This window comes from Eupeodes corollae, chromosome 1 (genome assembly GCF_945859685.1).
Source record: "Eupeodes corollae chromosome 1, idEupCoro1.1, whole genome shotgun sequence".
NCBI lineage: Eukaryota > Metazoa > Arthropoda > Insecta > Diptera > Syrphidae > Eupeodes > Eupeodes corollae.
Genome location: NC_079147.1, coordinates 228,102,197 through 228,125,112, shown reverse-complemented (window position 1 = coordinate 228,125,112; position 22,916 = coordinate 228,102,197). Strand labels below are relative to the sequence as shown.

The 22,916-nt window shown below is 33.0% G+C and overlaps 4 protein-coding genes across 4 annotated transcripts; 1 reads left to right on the top strand and 3 right to left on the bottom strand.

The window, feature by feature from the left end:
• Positions 1–3,218: 3,218 nt before the first annotated feature.
• On the bottom strand, positions 3,219–3,770 carry LOC129940934 (protein kish-A). The gene is made up of 3 exons (XM_056049460.1): positions 3,628–3,770; positions 3,455–3,564; positions 3,219–3,398 (listed from the first exon to the last, which is right to left on the bottom strand). The coding sequence occupies exons 1-3, from the start codon at positions 3,628–3,630 to the stop codon at positions 3,293–3,295; spliced, it is 219 nt and encodes a 72-aa protein (XP_055905435.1). The 5' UTR covers positions 3,631–3,770; the 3' UTR covers positions 3,219–3,292.
• A 3,711-nt stretch (positions 3,771–7,481) lies between these two features.
• LOC129942085 (U3 small nucleolar RNA-associated protein 15 homolog) lies at positions 7,482–9,293 on the top strand. Its single transcript, XM_056050885.1, has 2 exons — positions 7,482–7,667; positions 7,729–9,293. The coding sequence occupies exons 1-2, from the start codon at positions 7,578–7,580 to the stop codon at positions 9,208–9,210; spliced, it is 1,572 nt and encodes a 523-aa protein (XP_055906860.1). The 5' UTR covers positions 7,482–7,577; the 3' UTR covers positions 9,211–9,293.
• Positions 9,294–14,260: 4,967 nt separating this feature from the next.
• On the bottom strand, positions 14,261–16,337 carry LOC129942166 (protein will die slowly). Its single transcript, XM_056050988.1, has 4 exons — positions 15,937–16,337; positions 15,770–15,866; positions 15,075–15,700; positions 14,261–14,634 (listed from the first exon to the last, which is right to left on the bottom strand). The coding sequence occupies exons 1-4, from the start codon at positions 16,066–16,068 to the stop codon at positions 14,446–14,448; spliced, it is 1,044 nt and encodes a 347-aa protein (XP_055906963.1). The 5' UTR covers positions 16,069–16,337; the 3' UTR covers positions 14,261–14,445.
• Positions 16,338–21,184: 4,847 nt separating this feature from the next.
• Positions 21,185–22,292, bottom strand: LOC129939904 (uncharacterized). Its single transcript, XM_056048087.1, has 3 exons — positions 21,898–22,292; positions 21,666–21,835; positions 21,185–21,599 (listed from the first exon to the last, which is right to left on the bottom strand). Exons 1-3 carry the CDS (start codon positions 22,150–22,152, stop codon positions 21,212–21,214), a joined length of 813 nt encoding a protein of 270 aa, XP_055904062.1. The 5' UTR covers positions 22,153–22,292; the 3' UTR covers positions 21,185–21,211.
• Positions 22,293–22,916: the final 624 nt, after the last annotated feature.

The following is a 22,916-nucleotide window of genomic DNA, read 5'->3' as shown; positions in this document are numbered from 1 at the left end:
TCTATAATCAGTGTGAGTATAAGATTACCACAAATGATGTAAAACAGTGGATAAGTTTACCGTTTGGTTAATGAACTGTCAAATTTGTATACAAAAATAATGTATGCAATTTGAATACAATTTTGAAAGGTTTTTGTTTATTAAAATATCTCAATTAGACTGGTAAATTTAACTAAACGACGTTATGGCGTGTAATTATTAGAATTTCACTTTTAAGGAAGGATAAGGAAAATACACAAATCAATTTTTCGGAATAGTTCTAAAACGAGTAAAGCATTAAATGCGATTTGTTCAAATAATAGAATAAATTTCTTTGTGTTGCTTGTTTTTGGAATCTATTAATATTCATTTTTCCAAATTTTGTAGGAGGATTTAAAAGACGAAGGAGTTTTTGATGTTTAATATTTAACGTTACAAGTTTGTGTAAAGTTATAACTAGGTAGGTAAACAAACAACTAGGTGCCTCAGAGGTGCCAAATCAGTTGGAAATTGTTAATGTTGTTAATAATATTGAATAATAAATAAATCATTTATTCTTTAGATTTAAAAATAAAATATGCTCCATGACATAAACAATATTAATTTCAAATTAATCCTCGTTACAAATTGTTCACAACGACTTATATTAAAAAAGTGTATAGCCCATAACTGCATAGCAGAGTTGTAAAGACTGCAGTCTTTTGGGTAATGCATTCAATTAGGTCGCAGTTAATTAACTAATTTTTTGAATGTTAGTTAATACTGCGACTGGGAAATTTAACTGCAAAAAACGTCAGCAGTCAGTACTTACTTTCTGACTTGGCAGTTAATTATGTGCAGTTCTTTTAACTGTTTTTTTTTAAGTCAATTAACTTTAAGTCAACTAATTTTTGTTTTAGTATTTTGACTTATATACTACAGGGATTTGAAAATAATATGAAATATGTATGAGGAACCTATGGAATGAGGTAACAATGCTGTTTGGCTAATAACAATGATGTTTGCTATAGAATGTTTTTGGCTTTAGTTCCTTGTTGCAGTGTTTGTGTGGTAAATGTTTATTAAGCAAACAATAATATTTTTAGGAAATAAGGGTTGCTCTTTAGCTAAATTAAATATTTTATTCTTTTCAAATTATGTCTATGTACTCTAAAAAAAATGTATTTTTTAATAACAATTTTTTTTTATAAATAAAATTAATTTTCAACCAGTTAACTTTCAGTAGCAGCAATTTTTCAAAACTGCTGTCTGAAATCGCTCCTCTTCTAGGGGTGACAATAAAGCCGCTCCACTTCCGCCAATGACTGGACCGGGGTATTGTATTTAATAAAGGCTTTTTTATGTTTGGGAAATTTTCAAGAAAGTCCAGAGATGAAGATTTTTGGGCAAGATATACATCGTCTTCGTCAGCTTTGATCTTATATGAACAAATTTTCATATCATCTGTTAATGTTTGTAAATACATATATGTGTGAATTATTACAACCGTCTTTAAAAAAAATATTTTTAAAACTTACCTGATAAACTAAAATCAAAGAATGAATTTTCAGGTACTGTTGCAGATGATGTATTTCGATTCTTATTAACATTCGATTTTACGATCGAATTAATCTCACAAATTTTAGCCTCTTTGAAAGCGGGATTAATTGCTGTGATCCTCTTTAGCTTAACACACGGACAAAACACAGAGGCAACAATGGCATCATTTACTTCTGGTGTCAAATTGAGGTAATCCATTACTTCTATTGGAATGATCCTTAGGTTATCGTTAAGCTGTAATTTTCGCAACTTTACCCGAATTGTTGCTAAGGTAGAAGTAGAAGTCCAAACAGCATTCCCTTTTCTTTTTGAAGAAAGTCAAGTGCTTCAGCAATTGACTTCATCATCATAGAAAACTTCTCCAAATATTGGAACTCAACATCAAAAAAAGATTGGATTCCCAACTTTTGACAAAGGTCGTTAATCCCGTATTTTTCGATGATATCACAAATGGAATCATACAGAGAATTCCACCTTGTGACCACTGGGTGTTTGAAAAAAAAAAACAGAAATACAGATGTATTTCTTATTGTTATATTTATTTCTTTACTTTCTTTTTCGATTTACAATATACTCTCAAATTACGTACTCTTAATACTCTTTGGACTTATAAGGACTTAAAGAATATAAAAGACTAAAAAACAATTAATTGACTTAAAGTTAGTTATCTGCAATGAAAAGACTAACTGACTAAAAATTCTAATACTCCAGTACAAAAGAATTTGTATTGACTAAAACGAATAAAACCAGTTACTCGCAAAAGAATTGCAGTTAATTAACTGTTAGTCAATTAACTGCTTTTTTTAACTACCAAGTCAGAAGGTAAGTACTAACTGCTGAATGTTTAGTTACAGTTAAAGTACTTTTGTAAGTTAAAATACTTAAGAAAAAAAGTCTTATTAGTGACTTAACTGCAGCCCCAAAAAGAATGCAGTTTTTACAACTCTGTTGCATAGGTAACGTTCTAGTATTATATTTTTTTTAAATCTGTTAAAATGTTGTTACATCCTAAAATTCTTAAATAATTAATTCAGTTTAAATTCTTAACTCAGACAGAATTACTATCACAACTGATCTTCATCATGTTTTGCGATGTTATGCCATTCTCGTAAGATTTAACATGACGATTAAGGAAGCGTCTCGTCTATTGCGATGAGGTGACTGTTTTAAGATTTACTATATCGTTTAAAATCCTTCTTTAACGTTGTGTTGTGAATAGCTTTGACCATTGTTGCTTCGGTCGTTCTTTTGCATGAGAGCATTTTATACTAAGTAAACAATAGTTTTACTATTGTTGGCGTGAAATTCCTATTCGTTTTCAGAAAAGGGTGCTTTTGGGATCATATTTTTTTTTGACACAAATTTTGTACATACGTAGCTCTCAGATTTATTCCATTTTTTTAATTTGATTTTGTCGCTGTTGCATAAAAAAAAAAAACAATTAATATTCGGTTTGTGTTGAGGTGCTAAATTATAGCAACTATAAGTTCTGTTTCCTGTTCCAAGTTAAGAATTAAATGTTTTGAATTCAAAGAATATTTTAGTTGACTGTGTATTAAAATTTAATAAGTTTTAGATAGAAGTTTAAGTAGAATTTAAGAAGTGGAAGTACAAGCTTAAACTTATAAAGCAATTCAATGAACTTTTTCTTAAGTTTGTCATAAAAAATTTCAGCGATTTGTAAGAAAAAAACGGAAAACTTCACTTAATTGAAATTTTAACAATTTATTAAAAAAACATATAAAACTATTCGAAAGTATTGATGACGTTAAGACTAATTCCAAAACAGCAATGACACTGCCATTATTACACATGATATAGCAACATACGGTGACAATCGTTCCCCGATTCTAGCTAACTTCCAAAACACTCCAAGTAATCTAAAATGTTATTTAATAAGTTTTGGTAAAAACTTGATTAAAATTAATTATTTTACCCTGATTTATTCCTATCCATAATGCTTGGAAATAGAGAACGTAAGTAGGCGCAAGTGCATATCAGCATCAATATCACCGATAGCAAACTTTGAAAATTGAAGAAAGCACTCTGTAGAAAGAATAAAAAAAGGTCATGACAATCAATTTATTGTATGTAAACAAAAATATTTACCATTTTATTAAACAAAAGTCCAGCTCTTATTTCAACCAGAAAACTTTTACAATTATTTGGATTTTAGTTCCCGGTTTAGCATTAATCTAATAATCTAACAAGTAATAATAAATAACTTGCCTACTTGGCTGACAGTGACATGACAGGTGACAGCTTGAAATTTTGACAACCTTGAGTTTAAACAGAGATGTTAATTGTATGCTTCATACTAGGTCAGTTTAGTAACTTACTATTTATTGCGAGTTCTTAGAAGTTTATTTTAAGAAACAAATCGAAAAAAATGAAACATAATGGCGAGTATTCATAGAGAATTACTAAAGTCGTGATTTTTTGTTCTATAGTTTAAGGCTAGTTGATTAAATAAGCACAGCTCTTGTTCATAGTCCACTTTCCTGATGTGTTTAGTAAAACCCCAGTTTAAGGTTGTATTCTACTACAATAATACTTCAAATGATAGGTCAAAGCAAAAAAATACTGTTTTATTTTCAAACTCGTTATTTTGTGCTGTCATTCCTCGAATTTGATGTCGAAAAAAGTAAGTCAAACAAAACTATTTAATAGAAAATCGAAAAAAAATAAACAACTAACAACGTTCAACAATATTATAGATGAACAACAAGGAAAATGCAAAACGCGAACGGCAGGAAAACTTATCGCAGTTAGAGAAAGAACTTTGCAGCGGAAATTGCCAAAAAGAAGAGCTACACCACAAAGTTTACGTAATATACGTAATAACTACTTTAACACAGCATTTCCTATGTAATAGTTGAACCACAAGTTAAGTTTTAAATTTAGGTTTAAATTTATTTATAAATGGCCTAAACTCTGGACTTGCTTAGTAACAACTTAGTTGTCAAATTGTTGGCATTTTGTAAAATATTCGATTGACAGTTCTTTATTCAGTAGTACCCGTGGCATGATGGTTAGTGCGTTGGACTGTCATGCAAGGGGTCTTGGGTTCAATCACTGCCTGTGTCACCTAAATTTAAAAAAAAATAATTTTCATGGGTACTGCCTCTGCCTCAAATTAGCCGTTCGGATTCGGCCGAAAAATGTAGGTCTCTTCCATTCCTGACAACAGTACTCGCACACAGGAATGGTTGAGAGTTGTAGGTCACTAGGCCCTGGTTTCCAACGGACTGTTGCGCCACCCAATTTATTTTTTATAAGGTATGTGCCACCTCAAAAAGGAATTGAAAAATTCTTTCGTCATGAAATGCTCTTTCTCAAATTAACCACACGGTTTTGGCTTAAAAATGGTTGGTATCATCTATCGTAGTTTAGTTTAAGACACGATGCACAATGTAAAGGAATGTTCAGAGTAGTTACCAACCCCTTAAATTACATCCTCCCATTAGCGTTAGCGTTCCACATCCATCTTGTTTATATATTTAGATACTGGGAAATTTTTGTATATTATTTGATTTTCTGATTTGGAAACAATTTAGTTTGTGTTTTGACACAAACTAAACGATCACCCCAAACCAATTCCTTAGTTTGTGTCACAAGGAATTATAGGCAACTGCGCGCACATTCAACTAAATCGTTGAATAATTTTCTTTAAGTGCAAGAGAGAAAAAAAATGTAGTCAATGTTTTCCTTTCACAAAAAATTCTGAGGGAAGGGTACCACCTTACATCTCAATTTCACTAGTTTTCTCTTTCATACATTGATTGGGAAAATTTATTAGTTGCTTAAACCCATACAAAATGTCTGTATCCTACTATGATACACGTAACTGCGCGCACATGCAACTAAATAGTTTCTTTCGTATGTTTGTATTAGTGCATTTCAGTGGAATGATTCTTTAAAGTGTGACGAGGTTAGTAGGATACTTCCAGACGCGCAGAATAATATATCCTTCTCGTAAGTTTGTTTTCATAATTCAATTTGCTACTTTCGTCAAATGTTTTTATTTACTGAAAGGAGGTGGTTATTATTATTTGTAACTCAAAACAAAACATATTTTAAATTTTTTTTATATTCAGATTATAATGTACTTCAATCATATCAAAGTGCGTCATCGTTTAAAAAATGGAATAAAGCGTAATTCCTCGTCAAACAGCGCAATTATTTCAAATGGAATTCTGCCTCTCACAAATGGGAATGTTAAGAGTAAAAGAACGCTGTCGCCGTCGAATCCGAATGATATTAACCAGACTGCAAATGGAAATTTATACAATAAAAAGTAACATAAACAACACTGCAACAGGAGCAGCAGTATTAGGAAGAGGAGGATTCTATGATGATCCTAATCGGAGCAAATCTTCATTCGAACATATCTTGGATTTTACCTGCTCATGATATTGGGCTACATCAATCAATTGATGTGTGACCCAAAAGTCACGAAAGAAAATAATCGAGAGGTAAGATGACGATTTGAATCGATTTGAAATCCACGAATTGACTGAGCCTGAAATTAAATTTATTTTCAGGTTTATGTTACGCTTTAGGATGCATTGCAGTGTCCCTGGGGCGAAGGTAACCCGAAAGGATCTCACAATCAAGGACTACGGTTGGACATTCCAGTTCACTGGAACAGAAACACGATGTCTGAATCTGAAGTACAACTACTTGGGATTCGATTGTCAGGATCCACAACAAAAGTGTTCAGAAAACAAAAACATGACAGATCTGGACAGTGTTCTGCGACAACAATTAATGGTGAGCCAAAAACAGCAAACCATGGAAAAAATTGTTGATTATTGTCCAAGGTGGTATGGAGGGTTTGATTCGTCTATTGCCTGAGGGAATTGCATTAATGAAGAAATACAAAACTTATTTGTATTTGGATGCGGCGCATAGTGTGGGAGCGATGGGACCAAATGGTCGCGGTATTATCGACCATTCTAATGGGCTTTGGCAGTGTTGGTGGTTAAATTGATAAAATAAGTTATTCAGTAGGCCTTAATTATTTACGTTAACCACGAGATCCTAATCTAAGTAATCAGATTAAGATTAAGTTAAAAGGAATAAATAAATAATAATAAATGAAGAAATAAGTTCATTTTATGATTCGTTAAATAAGAATGTCATTTATTTGAGGTATGAGAAGGTATAAGCATAAAGTTAGTTACTGTAGATCTATTATATTTGTATCACTAAAAATAAATAAGTAAAGTAAAATTAAAAGATGTTTTATTTTCATTGAAAAAAGTTAACATCCATCAAAAATGGCAGTTCTAAAAAACGTTTTGGCAACCGAAATGAAACCAAAAAAAGGAAAATCGCAGTCGTCTAGTAGCCACTCGTTGGTGGTATTTTGTTTTGTCCCAATTTGTAAAAATTCATTTCCAGAAATTTGTATTGACTTATGATATTAAAAAAAATACATAATTTTGAATTCCAACAATATATCTACTCTTTTCTTTCATAATCAAGAGAATAGGACAGATTTGAAACAATTTCGTTTCGTGTATATGAGATAGAAAAAGTGAATAAATGTTTCCTGTGTATTGGTTTATTTTGTTGATTGCTTTTGGAGTTGCTTATGTGCGCGATGTTTGGGCAACTAATGATCAAACTATTTGGTTTCGAAAAAGTTGCATGTGCGCGCCTAGCCTTAAAATTCTTTAATTGCGCCCGCGTTATTTAGATTTGTTTTTATTACTTCTTTAATAATTAGGCCAGGATGTGAAAAACAATCTTATAAATTTAACGGAGCTTGTGTATGCCAATAGTTATCCAATACCGTTAAAAGTCTAGTATGTCAATGATTTAGAATTTCCAAAAATTTTGAAAACGAGTTTCCGATTTTTTTCCAAATACCTACGAAACAAGAAACTGAACTAAACCTATCTCGCAACGAGCTTTGTTATTGTGAATGCACCTAAATTTCTTTTTATTTGAAATCGAGCACGTGAAAAAACACAAGAGTCTTGACATGTGTCAACCAAACCATCAATTTTTAAATTTGCCATTGCATTGATAAACAAATAAATAGAACGAAAATGGCAAATTTTAAGCCTCTAAACACTAAAAAATTTAAAAAATCAAGTAGTGAAGTAACTACAGATAATCTTTACTGGAAAAAATTAAGTGTAGGTACCAAAAATAAACATTTCTAACATAAGTAACCTCGATTGCATTTTGAATTTGTAGGTGCCAACCTTGGTGAAAGAGTTTGGAGCGATTGATTACATCGATTTCAGTCCTGTTCAGCCACATTATTTCGCGGTCACATGTTCTGTAAGAGTTCAAATCTACAATCCAATTACTAAACTTGTTGCGAAGAACCTTTCCAAGTTCCAAGAGAATGCATATGGTGGTAGTTTCAGGCAGGACGGTAGACTCTTGGTTGCTGGAGACGAGCAGGGATCAGTTAAACTATTTGATACAACGAGCAAAAACGTGCTGCGGCTTTTCAAAGGCCACAAAGGACCAACACATAGAACATTTTTTACTCCCGATTTATTGCATATAGCAAGTTTCAGTGATGATAAGACAGTGAAGCTCTGGGATATTGCCTCTGAGAAAGTAGTGCATACTTACAATGAGCACATAGATTATATTAGAGCCGGTTGTGTGAATCCTGCATCGTCCAATTTAATCGTTTCGGGTGGATACGATAAGAAAATAAATTTCTATGACACACGCACTGACCAGGTAGCCTTAAGCGTTAACCACGGAAGCGCAGTGGAATCACTCTTGTTCCTGCCAACTGGTGGTATCTTCATTAGTGCTGGAGGGACGGAAGTTAATGTATGGGATGTTTTTGCAGGTGGAAAGCTACTTACCAGGCTATCTCAACATCACAAGACAGTCACTTGCCTCCGACTTGCTTCGAATGGTAAACGCATATTGTCGGGCGGTCTAGATAGACATGTGAAAATTTACGATGTTGCTTCATACCAAACTGTTCACACATTGAACTTCCCTAACTCGGTTCTTAGTCTCGCGGTAGCACCAAAAGATCAAACTGTTGTCGCAGGAATGGTTGACGGATTGGTTTCTATACAGAACATGGAAGGCAATCAAAACAAAGAAAGGCAATTTAGGCATGATCGACGGTTGACATCAAGTGGTGTTGACCACGAAATTGTTGAACCCAAGAGAAAATCAGAAAAGCACTACGACTACCGCTTGCGTAAATACGAATACGCTAAATGTCTAAATGATGCAATCAGATTAGTTGTAATGAATAAAACGCCAGAAGTGACAGTTAGTGTAATGCAAGAATTAATTCATCGCAAAGGTCTCCATCGGGCACTTGCTGGACGTTCCTATAAGTCGCTCTCAAGAATTATATCGTTTATTATACGATATATTGGCGAACATCGATTTATACGAGTTCTCATTGATGTTGGTATGATCTTACTCGATGTATACGAGGATGAATTCCATGAGTTTACGGGTGATCTTGGCAAACAGTTTATTCAACTTGCTGACGTTTTGCAAAAGGAAATTCAACTGACATACGATTTACTTGAATTTCAAGGCTCATTGGAGCTTCTGGTTGCAGTAGCAAATATATCTTCAGACGACAAAAGTGACGATAATCCCATAAGTTTCTTGGAAGCCGATAAGCGTCCAAGTATAAAACAGTCCGAGATGGCAAAGCAATCGTCTATTCTCACTGTTTGAATGTAAAGAAAAACTTTACAACAAACTCTAATCAATTTAATTTTTTTTTTTACTACAACTTAATAAATCCAAATATTGTAATATTGATTTTTTTTTTATTTGTTTATCGATACGACGACGGTTGGTTTTTGTATTTCGAACCTAACAATGATGACACAATAAATCGTATCAAATATTAGTTGTATTGTTTTCATATCATTCTTCAAGAAAATCAGTGCATTTTCTAAACCAATATTTTGGAAACATTTTTTTCATTTTACGGGAACAGGAATTTCTAAGGGTTCGAAGATAGAATTTTACGGTAGATGACCTATCAATTCAAAGATTAAAGTCTTCTTTGGATCTTGGTTTAAATGATGAAGAATCATATAATTGTTTCCGCATAATTTCAACTAGTGTTTTGTTTTAGGCTCATAGGTATAGATCCATGGTTTATCTCCTGTGAAAAAATTGTATACAGATTTTAAAGCCACCAATATTGATTTTCTTGAGCATTTGCTTCCACCAGTTGAGTCTGTTTTAAAGGTGTTTCAAAAAATGTGGAATTCAAAGTGAACATATCTTTTTAACCTTTCTTCCCGTATGTCTTGACGATCTTGGATTACTCGATTTTCCATGGCATTATTGATGTGTCAAAAAAATTCCATCGAAATTAAAATCTTTAATTTAATATTGAAACCGGGTGGAATGGATATTAATAGACATGCGTTGCTAAGTATAAAGTAGTTGGGAGTTATCGTAGACGAAAAGCTTAACTTCAAGAAACATTCAAATTACATATGTTTCTGCAAAAATTTCAAAGAAAACATATTTTGAGCAGAGTAAGGAAGCAACTGGCATTTGAAGCTTTTGCTGTTCAACATAACGTCCTGGTAATGCCAGACTTTAATTATTGCTCGACTTTTCTGTTCGGATCCAATGAAGATGTCACATTAAGACTTTATAACAAAGTTATGAGGGATGTCTTAAAGCTGAACATATACACGTCGATTCGTTTTACGCTGGAATTCTTTTCCCTCCAAATTTAGAAATGGAGGGAACCTACAGTTCTTATACTGGATTCGAACCGCTAATTTGAAAAGTGTAATTTCATGATTTGGCAATATCTTCCTAAATATAAAGTTCATAGTTTTTGGGTTACTTTGGCTGACTTATGAAGTTGCTTACTTAAATAAGAAATATTAGTTCATCAAAGATACAGTGGCTCGACTAATCGGACACATGAAAAAAATGTTTTCAATCCAATTTTTCCAAGAAAATATTATCATTATTAATATTTATTAATTAATTTAAATTAAAATTACAAGCTAATATAAAAGTTAACAAGCCTAGCTGCAGTGACTATTGGCTTTTTAGCTTGAAAATTCGAGTTACAATTTTTTCTTTTTTGAGAAACTGAGTAATATTATTTATATTTGTTAAGCTGGGATTTTTGAGGATTTCATATACGGAAATACTTTTGAAATTTTTTTTAAATTATGGGCTGCGACAACAGACAATGTACCAAAATATGTTTTAGATCAAGGCCGGTGTTGCAAGTGGAGCAGGTTGAGCGGTCGGTGTTGGTGGGAAGCAGTAGTGTGTAAAAGTCGAAGTAGGGTACATCGGCCCAGTTTTTAAGAGGTTTATATCCTTGTAGTGATGCTTATATATAATGCATTTTTCAGAAATATTGTCTGCAGCTTTAGTAGCTTGAAGTATGGCAAATGCTTCTGCTGTAAAGACCGAGGTAAAATCTGGGAGAATACTAATGCTTATGGTTGATCCGTTTTCATCAGTCACCGGAGTTTAAGAGCCATCGTTGAAGAAAATATATTTTAGAACTTTTTTATATACAATTTAGACTCGTTTTTATTTTAAACTAAAATAACAATTTTAGTTATTAAACATCAAATGTTAAAAACAACTATAATCTAGAACCTTACACTCAATCGGTCATTTGATATTTAGTACTTTCGCCTCAAGGCGTCAAGATATTGAAGAAAAAAGTTGGTTGCATACTTCAGGGCTTATTTTGTGCCTCTCTTCTTAAGGACTCTCTAAAGTTCTTTTAAGCATCTCAACGTCCCAGTTTATCTCATATATTCTCGGTTGTATTTAGGTCAGGTGAATTTTTCTTTGTTTAACGCACTTTAAGACACTCACACAATTACCATGATCTTGCTGTATAAGATGTGTGCTTGGGGTAGTTGCTCTGATGGAAAATGAGATTGTCTTGTACCCCGAGCTTACTGACACTGGACCCCAAATACTTCAAAATACAACACCAAAACTTGCAACACATCGCCATACTATTATAACCTACAGCGATAGCTTCACATGAGCTACTGCCATACATGCATTTTTCCATCTGACCCTTGAAGGTTAAATTTGCTTTCGTCCGTGAAATTATTTATAATATTGTGATGTCAAAGGTTTAATTAAGAATGCAAAAATATTTACATAGCTCTACTTAATTTCAAGAAGTTTATTAGTAAACGTGAGTCTTTCATTTCTATTTTTTTACAGATGTATGTCTTCTTACCCACACCTGCACGGCCATTTCAGTTTTTTTTTCAAATAACTGATGGTTCTGACGACTTTTTTACCGTGGTCTCAAATAATTTGTTTTTGTTAATTTGCCAAAGAAGTATCTTTTAGTCATACGTCTCTAGCTTCTTTCCTTTTTCTTTTCTGCTCACATTATGAATTCTATTTTCTATTTTTCAAATTGTGAAATTATGTAATGAACTATCGAAGATCTTCGTTGCACAATTTTTGCTAGGTACCGATGTACCGCCTTAACTATGCAACAAAACCAATTTCCAAAGACGTTTGTTTTTCTTTGGGTGTCATTTCAAAGTGGAACTGGAAACAGTTTAAATTTAAGTATGTAAGTCGTCCGTAATACACTGTTTATAATAATATTGTCATTTGACGCGAAAAGTACCGTTCAGGACTTAATACAGTGCAAAAACAGTGAGTGTCTGATTAAGAGTGGGAGGTTATTTATTTGCTACTTAATATATTAAATTGTATTTTTTTAATACATATACAGTGGTTCCAGCGCATAATCGGACAATAGTTTCATTTTAATAAAATGGGCTGTAACTTAAGAAACAAAATAGCTATATTTATATTTTTTACATTACATTACATTTCACACTACTCAGCACATAAATGTACAGAGTAGAGAACATAGCACCTTGAGCGACTGGAGTTTATAAGGTCATAACCACACAAGACATTAATACAAGACAGAAGAGAAAGAACAACAGACGGAAAGAACACATGACAACAGCACGCGGTAGGTTTCGAGACGGTCCTCCATCGGTCTACTAACCACGCTCACTGATGCTTGATTTCGGTGATCGGTGGGAACCGAAGCTTTATCAGTGACTAGGCCGTTGCCTTATGTAAATTTTGTTCGCTCTTATTTAAAGAAGTGCACTTACTTATCCAACAAAAAACCTAAACATTTTCAAATGTTAACGGTTAGTTCAAAGAAAAAACAAAATGAAACCATTTGGTAGCAAAGCCTTTGCTATCCAGAACGGCTTGAAGTCGATTTGGTATGGATTTTACTAAAGTTTGGCACACCTCACGCTCAATAGAGTTCCAAGCTTGAATTTAAGCCTCCATAAGCTGATTTAGGGAGTTAAATTTGTGTTTGTCCACTCTCCTGGCCAATTCCTCCCACAGATGTTCAATCACATTGAGGTCTGGGCTCTGTGCTGGTGTGTCAACTAGTTTGGGGCAATTTTGGATCAACCACATCTTTGCGACACCGGATGTGTGCTTGGGACCAATGTCCTGATAAAATGCAAATTTATTTGCGATTCCCAATTTTTCCACACTCTGCTTCACATTTAGTTTCAAAATATTGAGGTAGGCAAATTTGTCCATTTGCCCTATAAAATGCAAATTGCCTACCCCAGCACTTGACATGCAGTCCCAAACCATGACAGAGCCCCCTCCGTGTTGTTTTGTTGCTGGAATTTAGTATTTAGTCTACGCCACACATACAACTTTCCATTCGACCCATGCAAACTAAATTTGCTCTCATCAGTGAACAAGACCTTGAAGCATCATAAACTGCAAATTGAAATATTTTTTTAAAAAATATGGTCACATTACCGTATTCTAAAAATCTTCTTTCGCATAGTTTAACCTTTTGTTTTTTTAGGCTAGTAAAAGGTTTTTTTCTGGCAACTCTTCCATAGTATTCGTATCTATGGAGTGTTGCGGACAGTGTAGAGGCAAACATCCTTTCCAACACGATTTTTGAGAGAAATTTGAAGATCTTTTGCTGTTTTGAATGGATTTTTTTATATTTCTTTTAATACTGACCGCTCGTTCTTCTCTTTCACTTAAAAGTTTACCTTGACATTCCCGGCTTTTGTTGGCCAATCTAAATTCATCTCTATACCTTTTGATGATATCTTGGACTGTAGATTTGACTCGTCCAACCAACTCGGCAATTGCTCTTACCGTTTTTCCTTCAAAATTTAATTTTATAATTAATTGCCTTAGTTCGACACTTGTTTGTTTTCAACTTGGAGCCATTTTTGCACCACTTGGTTGAATATTCATTGAAAATTGGTTAGGACAAAGAAAAGCAGTTTGGAGTGAAAATTTCAAAGTAACTGTATTTTTCATTTACTCTCTTTGCTTTGTCCGTTTATTTGTTGAACTTAAAAAAACTGGTTTTATTTAGTTTTACTCTTTGAATTAACCGTTAACATTTGAAAATGCTTAGTTTTTTGGTTGTTTTTTGAATAAGTAAGTGTACTCCTTTAAATAAGAAACAAATATACACATAGCGGTTTTTTTCTAAGTTTATAGCACATTTTATATAAAAGAAACCACTGTCACGATATGCGTTGTTGCAACTCTTTTTTGAGTTTAAATATGTTATAAAATTACGGTTAAATTAAGTTCTTCTACTTCTGTAAATTTTCTTGTAAAAATTGCTTTGCGAAAATTTATATTCCCTTTGTCCGATTAGTCGCGCGATCTACTGTACATATTTATTCAATGAACACCCTATCAACGTAAAAAAGGAAAAATCTTTGAATGTCAAGAATATTTTATTTTATTTTATTTGAAGAAAATAAAACACAACTTTCTAGGTTGAAAAATATTAAAAAGAAACAAGTGTGTAAAGTTTTAGTTATTTACATTCTAGACTTTAGTTCTTTTCTTTTTATTTAATAGCAAAAAAAATTGTTTCCCAACAATTAGTTAACTTCAAATTTATGTGTCACTTTTCCAAAGCTTTATGGTTTTATCATTTTCCAACGCTGCCGACGCGATTATATTTTCAGTTGGGTGACATGCTGTGCAAAGAACTGTATCTGTATGGCCTTGTAGTTTCTGAACGACTTCTTTGCTTTGCAAATTCCATATGTAAACCATGTTATCCTCACTTCCTGATACAATCCACTGTGTTTTTAAAAAGATGTTTGGGTTATTAATTTTGAATAATTTTAAATTGAAAAAATTTAAACGTTTTAAAATAAAATCATTTGAATATTTTTGGTTAGACAACGTATTAAAAGTATGTTTCGTAAAATAGGTCATATTTCAACCAAAAACGCGACCTTTGGCCATCCTACTGAAATCCAGAAACACTACACTGAATCCCAGCAGGAATCTGTGGGTAGTATAAATACATTTTTCAAACAACGTTATGCTGTTGTCGTTTCTCTTTACCACGCTTTTTGTTACCCCCAATTGCAGTAAAGTTTAATCAGAAATATGCAATTAAAGATAATACGACTATTATACGAAAACAATATCTACTAACAAACAAGTTAGTAGCTAGATGCATTCACTTATTACTTAGCTATACTTATAAAAGTTAATTGAAAGAGAAGATTTACCTTTCCACCTGTAACTGAGAAATTTGCAAATATGCAATATTTTTCATTCTTGTGCCCAGTGTATGTCTTCAAGCACTTTCCTTTGGAATAGTCCCACAGTTTTAAGGTGTTATCAAGCGTAGCAGCGAGAATGTACTTTCCATTCGGCGAGAACTTAACAAAGCTCACTGGTGGGTTGTCATCGTCAATTAATGTTTTCAAACATTGACCACTGGCAGTGTCCCAAATGCGGCATAGCCCATCATAACTGGAGCTCACAATCAATGATCCATCGCGATTAAAATGTACTGCCGAAACAGGATCCGAGTGGGCTGGTAGCGTTTTCAGACACTTGCCAGTGCGGACGTCCCAAATACGAACACTCTCGTCAAAACTTCCCGAGACAATCAAATTGCTTTGCGGATTGAAGTTACAACAGAACACATAGTTGCTGTGTCCTTTGAGTGTCTTCAGACATTTACCAGAGCTGAGTTCCCAGATTTTAAGAGTCTTGTCGTCGCTGCCACTTACAAGCAACCGACTATCCGATGACCATGCCACATCACTTATTCCTAACTTATGGCCAGCGATTGTTTTCTCAAATTTTCCGTCATATGCGCCCCAGATTTTTATCAGTTTGTCAGCGGCTTCAAATAAGAGGAAAATATTTGTTGTTGAAAAAAAGCAACAAAATCAAATTAAAATGCAACACTTACATGAACTGGCGAGCCATTCACCATTAGGACTGAATTTTACTGCGGAGACTGCTTTTGTATGACCAGCTAGAGTGAATTTAAGTGTGTAGTTTGGCTTCTAAAATAGAACAAGAAATTTAAGTGTTAATCCAGACTAAAAGTGGGACGGAAGAATAAAAGGCACAAACCACTGCATTGGAAGATTTATTTGATTGGCTATTAGACGAAGATTGTAATTGATTTGGTCCCGAGGGAGTACTTTGAATTTGTTGGGGTGGGTGGACGCCTGGGTGACCGTGCACAGGACCAATTGGTACCATGTTGATGTGTAATTTTTGTTAAATGCGGAACCTTGTGTTTTTAATTTATTAACCTTGTTTTACTACGCACACACACAATCAAAATGGAATGCAATTTTCTTTAAACGCTTTTTGATACTTAAACTTTGATAATTAATAATTTAGTTTTTTAAACTATTTTAATTCTTAAAATAATATTAAAAGTAAAAGGAAAAGAATTTATTAAGATACAAATAATGTTTGTGCACTTAACTGAATTCGCTCTAACATGGCGCGTCTTTGCAAATGAAATTTTTTGTTGAGTTCTGACATGTGGTGTACAGCGGCTGTTATTCAATTTAGCTTTGTTCAATGAGGAATGTTTTGCAAAACAAATGGCTGCCTTTCTAATTTCTATATATAAATTAAGATTGACAGCCCTTTTGAGCTTTTCAATTATCAATACGATATTTGACTTTTTTTTATTAAAACAAATTGATAACAGCTGCATTTAACTGTCGAAAATAAACCATAAAGGTTTTCTTTTGACACGTAATACCACTACAATTTGATATCCTGGTTTCTATGTGGGTTAATTTCAGAAACCTAAATAATAGTTTTCATTATGACTTGTAGATGGCTATTTTATGTTGTAAATGGTAAGGAAGTTTTAGATTGAAAGTTAGATAACATTTGAAAAGTTACAAACATAAGGCAAAAAAGAAATCTTTAAGACTTCTCACAATATTTTTCCGGACACTAGTCATAATATTAACCATAAAGCAAATAAACTTTCCTTGTCCTTTAGTCTGACCTTTTAAGCAGTGAATTTCATTGTTTTCTTTTAAAATCTTTCAATTTAAAATGTTTTTGTCATCGACGACACAACAAATTCCACTTAAAAGTCATCTTATGGCTTTTCCGGGGGTAAATAAATCAATTTTATTGTTGATCTGATTCTGGATCTGTCAAAACACACATGAGGCAAACTTTTTTGATTTGAGAAGTCCGCTCACTCACTATTTCTAATTTATTTTGGCCAGACAAATTTTGATATTGACCAAACTGTTGCACCACCTAATTTAGTTATTTATTTTTTCTATAATTAAACCATTTTGAATACCTTCAAAAACAATGGGCAGGTTCAAGCAACATAAGGGACTTCATTTGCAGTCAACTTCATTCTTTGAACGAAAATGTTGACCAAGGCAACTAGTTAGTTTTCCAAGTGTCATGAATTTCAAATTCAGAACTTTACTTCACAAATTTGTACTTTAAGTTCATAGTACAAGAACTACCAAACACATTAATGTAAAAAAACACTCCTCAAACAAGCTACAAGTCGATTACGATTTGTGTTGTGTATTGTAAAGAAATATTAGGTACTTATTTCTTTTTTTTAAATCGAGAACCCTTTTACAAAAAACATTAAATGGAATTGTGCAAAAAATAAGTAAATTATAGAGTAGTAAGGCTCAGTTTTCACTTGAATGAAAAAAACATAATCAGTTGTCATTTTGAAATAAGTTAACTTGACTTGATAAGAGAGATTTGTCTTGACTTACTTTCCAGACAAAGTTGCCTTAATTGGAAGGCATTTCCTTGGCAGCTGGCCAATCGGATACTAGAAACTTGCGTTACTTTCAAGTCCCTTATGTCGCCTAAACCTGCCGAATGGTACAGTTGAAAACTAACATACGATGTGGTCGTCAAAAGAAGCTTCATCGAAGAGATGTCAGCTTAATTTTAAAGGAAGTTAACAAAAATCCTAAAATCAAAGCAATTAAATTAGTGAAATAACTGGAACAAGATCAAAAATATTGGTACATTCATGGACCATAGAAAGCACCTTAAATTAAAATAGTTACCATAGCAGAACTCGTAGCACTAAAAAAACCTTATAAGAATTCGCACAAATGCTAATGGGCAGAATTTAAAGCATCCGTGAACTTGGATTTTCCAGAATGATATGGATTGTCAAAGTTTGGCTCCTTTACTATGCTCCTCACCACCAGAAATTCCGAAAACATACCATTACAAGCCCTTCAATGGTAGTAAGAAGAATGTCAGAGGAAGTGTTTTCTGTATGTTCCTGGAATGTCAGGGTCATATACACTCCGCTTCAAGTGAATACGCACAAACATTTTCGAAAATGATTTTTACATTTTGTTTCCGATATTGATGGTTTTTGTAACCTCTCTCGATGGTAAGTACTCTCTTAAAATGTTAATAACAAAATTTTCAATCGAAATCAATTTTTAGAGTCAACTAAATTTGTATCAATTGTTGTTGATAGACGTTTTCAAGTACTGGATAGTTTAATTTAACGATGTTAGTGTTTTAAGTGAAACTCAGTTTTCAATCTAAAATTTTAAGACACCAATGGGTAGATTGACATGCCTTAGCAGTGTTTCAAAGCTAAAACAGATATTATTAGACACTAGGGCCTTACTGGGCCTGCACCAGCTGATAAAATTCGTCAAAGTCTTAATGGCTTTTATTCATAGTTAAAAAATAAAGATTCATACAGATAAAACGTAAAGGGAGTAATGAAGAACTGTAAAAACAGTAGCTTGAAGACGAGCAATTTCAACGCGTGCATCTGATTCTTTTAATTCTGAGGCAAAATTAGACGAATTAAAATTAAGAAAACCATACAATTATTTAATCTCGGTGGCAATGATGGGTGTGAAGGAGGTGTTGTTATATTGAAACCTGACAGCTATTATTGAACAGTTAAGGTCGTTACATCAAAATTGACTGCATCTGGGTACAAGGAATCTTTTTTTTACCTATAAACTTGCCCTTCCAATATAATAACGCGCCAATTTAATCGTTGCTCATAACAAAAGCTTGGACAGAGTAGAAAAACTTACATTTCCTTAATAACTGCAACTGAAATATCGTTGAACTATTTCAAAAAGGCTGTAGGATTTATACCAAAACTAATTAACGAAATGATGAAGAGTAAAGGTGGAAGGACCAACTACCAAACATAACAGAAACTTGTTTTAGTCCAATCCAATAACAATTTTAATTTTTGTACTTTCATGCATTCATTTATTTATTCACCATATAACGGGACACTTTATTTTAACTTCAGTTAAATAAAAAAAAAATATTCCAAATTCACAATTTATAAGACTCGAAAAAGCAGATGTATAAATATTGAAGAAAGAAAGACAAGATCCTCGAGGGAACTTGGAGAGAACGCCCTTTAAGGAAGATCGAAATCCATTTAACTAAAATAACTTCAAATAGTCTTGAGCTTAAGAAACATTGAATTATTTTGAACAAGTAAAAACGAAAAATCATTATTGATAAGTTTTTAAATTAATGCATTATGCCAAACATAGTCAAATGGTTTTTCCACATCAAGTAACATATTAGTCAGTTGATTTAGGCTTATTAAAGTTTGAGTTGAAATATTGAAAAGTTCTTGCTATTGAATAGGAGGTGTATTATGTCCAATGCGAATATCAAACTGTTCCATGGAAATAATATTTTTCTCATGAAGAACTTTCAATGTATTAAGAAGTATAATTTGTTCACAAATGCTGCTTCTAAAAAGGGTTTAAGGTCTATAGCAAAATTACGAGCCTCACCTGATTTAAGACTCGCAAACGCAATTTCCCTTTACAAGAAAAACATTGTAACTTTATAATATGAAGCTAGTTAAATGAAAGCCAATAATTGGTAGCTATTCAATTACTTCATTTAAATTTTATTTAAATATACTCAATGGGGAGCATTTTTAATTTTGATAATTTTTAATTGAAATCATCTATACTTACATTTATCATGTTTTTAAACTCTAAACTGAAATGAGGTGGAAAAATGCGGGCAATTAATTCATCTCTTTCTTCATAGCTGGCAATTAAAGTGCTAGAGAATTCCAGGTAAGGCATAGAACAGAACTCAATTTCTTTCGTATTAATTTTTTTTAAATATTCCACAATGGTTTCGTGCTAGGAAGTAAAGAACTTTGTTTTTTTACCTCACTCGATATCAGCATTTAGCTACGACAATATCCCAATGGTAAAAACGCCTAAATAATGGTAAAGGGCCATCTTTATTGGATTAGCAATAAATAACCTTTCGAACTGTTCAATACAAGTTGTATTAGATGGATTCAAGTCTGAAAACCATAAACTAAATGATGGTGTGCCACAGGGCTCTGTTCTATCTCCAAAACTCTTTCTTATTTTTATTAATGATCTCCTGTCTGCAACTTCTAATCCAACACATTGTTTCGCTGACGATAGTAATCAAAGCTTTTCATATTCATTTTCAGATTCACATCCCTCTTCTTCGGATATGGAAATGCAACGATAAAAAATATGATAAGCTTATTAAATTCCGACCTAAACAGCATTGTACAATGGGGAATAAAAAACCGCGTGGAATTTAATGCTTCGAAAACACTATGCTGTCTTGTATCGTTAAAGCGAGATATACCCCCTTGCCATATTCTGGAACAATCACACACGCGATGTCGCCAAAATGCCGCAAGATGTTTGGATTTTCTAAGGCGATGCAAGAAGTTTTTCTCCCCTTTGATCTGGCTGTTATCTACAAGACTTATATACATACGTCCAAAGCTTGAGTATAACTCCCATATCTGGGCTGGTGCTCCTGCAACTTACTTAAGCCTCTAGGACAGTATTGAACGTAGGGCATTTAGATTGATTGATGATATTACCATCATAAGATCATTTACGTCGCTTAAACATCGTCGAAATATTTCTTGTCTCACCCTCTTTCAACGGTTTATGCTCTAGAGAAATAGCCAGTTGCATTCCTCCCCTATAACAATTCAACCGTAATACTCGCTCTTCTAGGAATGCTCCTTAATATACCCTCGAGCACAACTTCGGTCGTACTGTTAAGTAAAGGGATTCGTTCTTAAGCCGTATTACGCATATGTGGAATGACTTGCCACTTTCTTTCCAAGCCATTTCAATATTCAGGACAAACCAATGTGAGTGCTCACACTGTGTCTACATAATAAGGGCAGTGTTATCTCCTGGAGTGTGCGCTTATTATAAAAAAAAACTTCAGAAAGATGGTTTATGTAACCTTTCAGAAATCATAGATTTGATTGTTGTAAAATTATATCAATTTTTTCCAATTAAAAATAAAAAATAAAAGACTAATATTAGATTAGAAAAGAATACTTTTTTTACTATTGCCAAATACTGTTGCCTTTAATTGCTGTTTGTTTAAATCCCCTAACAAAAGTCGATGCCTCCCACCATCCAATTTGAGTTGTACTTTCAGAATCGCCGTCAACTTTTTCACAACTCTGATTATCCACGGATAGATTAGCGAAGTCTTCAAAAATCATTAATTCCTTACAACATTTGGTGTCAGCAGTATATACCGAGGGCATTGCGTGTATAAGGTTGATAACAATATGTTTGCAACTAACTGGTAATTCACACAAATCTGTAGAGAACACTTGTTCCCAGCCATTCACATCTTTATCGGGCATTTCCAATTCCAGAAATACATTTGTCGGGGACAAATTTGTGGAGAAGGTGTTGTAAAGGCAGTTGGACGTCAGAAGAGATCTGACAAAAAAAAATAAAGATTGTCCTTGAAATTTGCTAATGGGGCAAAATGCAAAACAGGCTTACATTAGTGCTTTGTTGAGAACTGTGGTCTCTAGTTTGTGGTGCTCGTATGAGTGAATTCTGGATATTTGTGGCATCATTATGGTGTAGACTTCTTTTGGTAAACTAGCACTGGAACCAAAGATAAATCGAACTCTCGATATGTTACTTTGTTGGAATCCTTTACTTATGACCTGTGAGATTAAAAATTGCTTGTTCATAATTCCAGTCTATCGACTCACTTCATTTTATATACCTGTCCCATTAGTTTAATGCAGTCCATTGTCTGTCTAGCAACATCTTTCTGTCGTTCAACTTGGAAATTTGCAGGCACTTCGTCGTTGTTTTCGTTGCTTTTCCACTTTGAAATTAAATATTTGAATGTTTTGTAAACAAAAGGGATTTGATTCCGTTGGTACAGGAGGAATTCTAAAATTGCGGTCACAATGTGCGCAGCTGTTTCACCAGTTACTACATCAGTTTCTATATTCACATCCACAGTATTTTCCATGGTTTAGATTACAATTAAAATTAAAAATGTTTTTATAGTTATTAATATAAATAAAAGTACTATTTTGTTACAAAAGGGAGAAAGGACAAAAATTCGGAGAAAAACTTCAATTTTTGTATAGATTTGTTTGTTGTTTAAATTTAGTTGTAGTGCGTTCAGTGAAGTATGGTGGAATTGATTGACAGAAACAGAAACATTATTATTTTCAATATACATTGAGCCCCTTTTACACTTTTTTTTGATTTTTGTAAAGGAATACCTAAATAAAGTGGTATTTGAGTAATTTAATTTTTAAAAGACTTTATTCCTGTAGTTCTTTTAAGACTTGTACTGAAAGAAAAACACTTTGGTGCAACAAAATGGAAAAACTTGAGAACTACTGCAGAATAAAGTGTAATCTAGTAATTACAAATGTAATTTCAAAATCTAAACGAAATATATAAATCTGATGGCATTAAGGCTAGCTAGTATTTTAAAACACAATTTTTGTAGAACGAAATAATATTTTATATTTTTAAATGCAAGGTGAACCTTAAATAATATTTTATTATATTTATTCTTCATTTATCATCTACTTCATTGGCAGCTGTCTTATTCTAAAAAAAATTTGTAGACAATATTTTAGAAGAAATATATTATCTGAAGAGGAAGTCTTAGTCTCAGCTACGAAAACGATATTTGACAACTGTTTTACTTTGTTTGAATTAGCTAAATCAAATAAACTTTTTATGAAATGCCCATAACACAGATAAAGCCATGTGAAT

What these genes read in the sequence shown, in the direction of transcription:
- LOC129940934 (XM_056049460.1), bottom strand. An exon ending in ATGGATAGGAATAAATCAGG is followed by an intron (nt 3,399 to 3,454) that starts GTAAAATAATTA and finishes ATAACATTTTAG; the next exon opens with ATTACTTGGAGTGTTTTGGA.
- LOC129942085 (XM_056050885.1), top strand. Translation starts at nt 7,578, where the DNA reads ATGGCAAATTTTAAGCCTCTAAACACTAAAAAATTTAAAAAATCAAGT. An exon ending in TTTACTGGAAAAAATTAAGT is followed by an intron (nt 7,668 to 7,728) that starts GTAGGTACCAAA and finishes TTGAATTTGTAG; the next exon opens with GTGCCAACCTTGGTGAAAGA.
- LOC129942166 (XM_056050988.1), bottom strand. Translation starts at nt 16,068, where the DNA reads ATGGTACCAATTGGTCCTGTGCACGGTCACCCAGGCGTCCACCCACCC. An exon ending in TGAATGGCTCGCCAGTTCAT is followed by an intron (nt 15,701 to 15,769) that starts GTAAGTGTTGCA and finishes TCTTATTTGAAG; the next exon opens with CCGCTGACAAACTGATAAAA. An exon ending in TCTCAGTTACAGGTGGAAAG is followed by an intron (nt 14,635 to 15,074) that starts GTAAATCTTCTC and finishes TTAAAAACACAG; the next exon opens with TGGATTGTATCAGGAAGTGA.
- LOC129939904 (XM_056048087.1), bottom strand. Translation starts at nt 22,152, where the DNA reads ATGGAAAATACTGTGGATGTGAATATAGAAACTGATGTAGTAACTGGT. An exon ending in GCATTAAACTAATGGGACAG is followed by an intron (nt 21,836 to 21,897) that starts GTATATAAAATG and finishes TTAATCTCACAG; the next exon opens with GTCATAAGTAAAGGATTCCA. An exon ending in GTTCTCAACAAAGCACTAAT is followed by an intron (nt 21,600 to 21,665) that starts GTAAGCCTGTTT and finishes TTTTTTTGTCAG; the next exon opens with ATCTCTTCTGACGTCCAACT.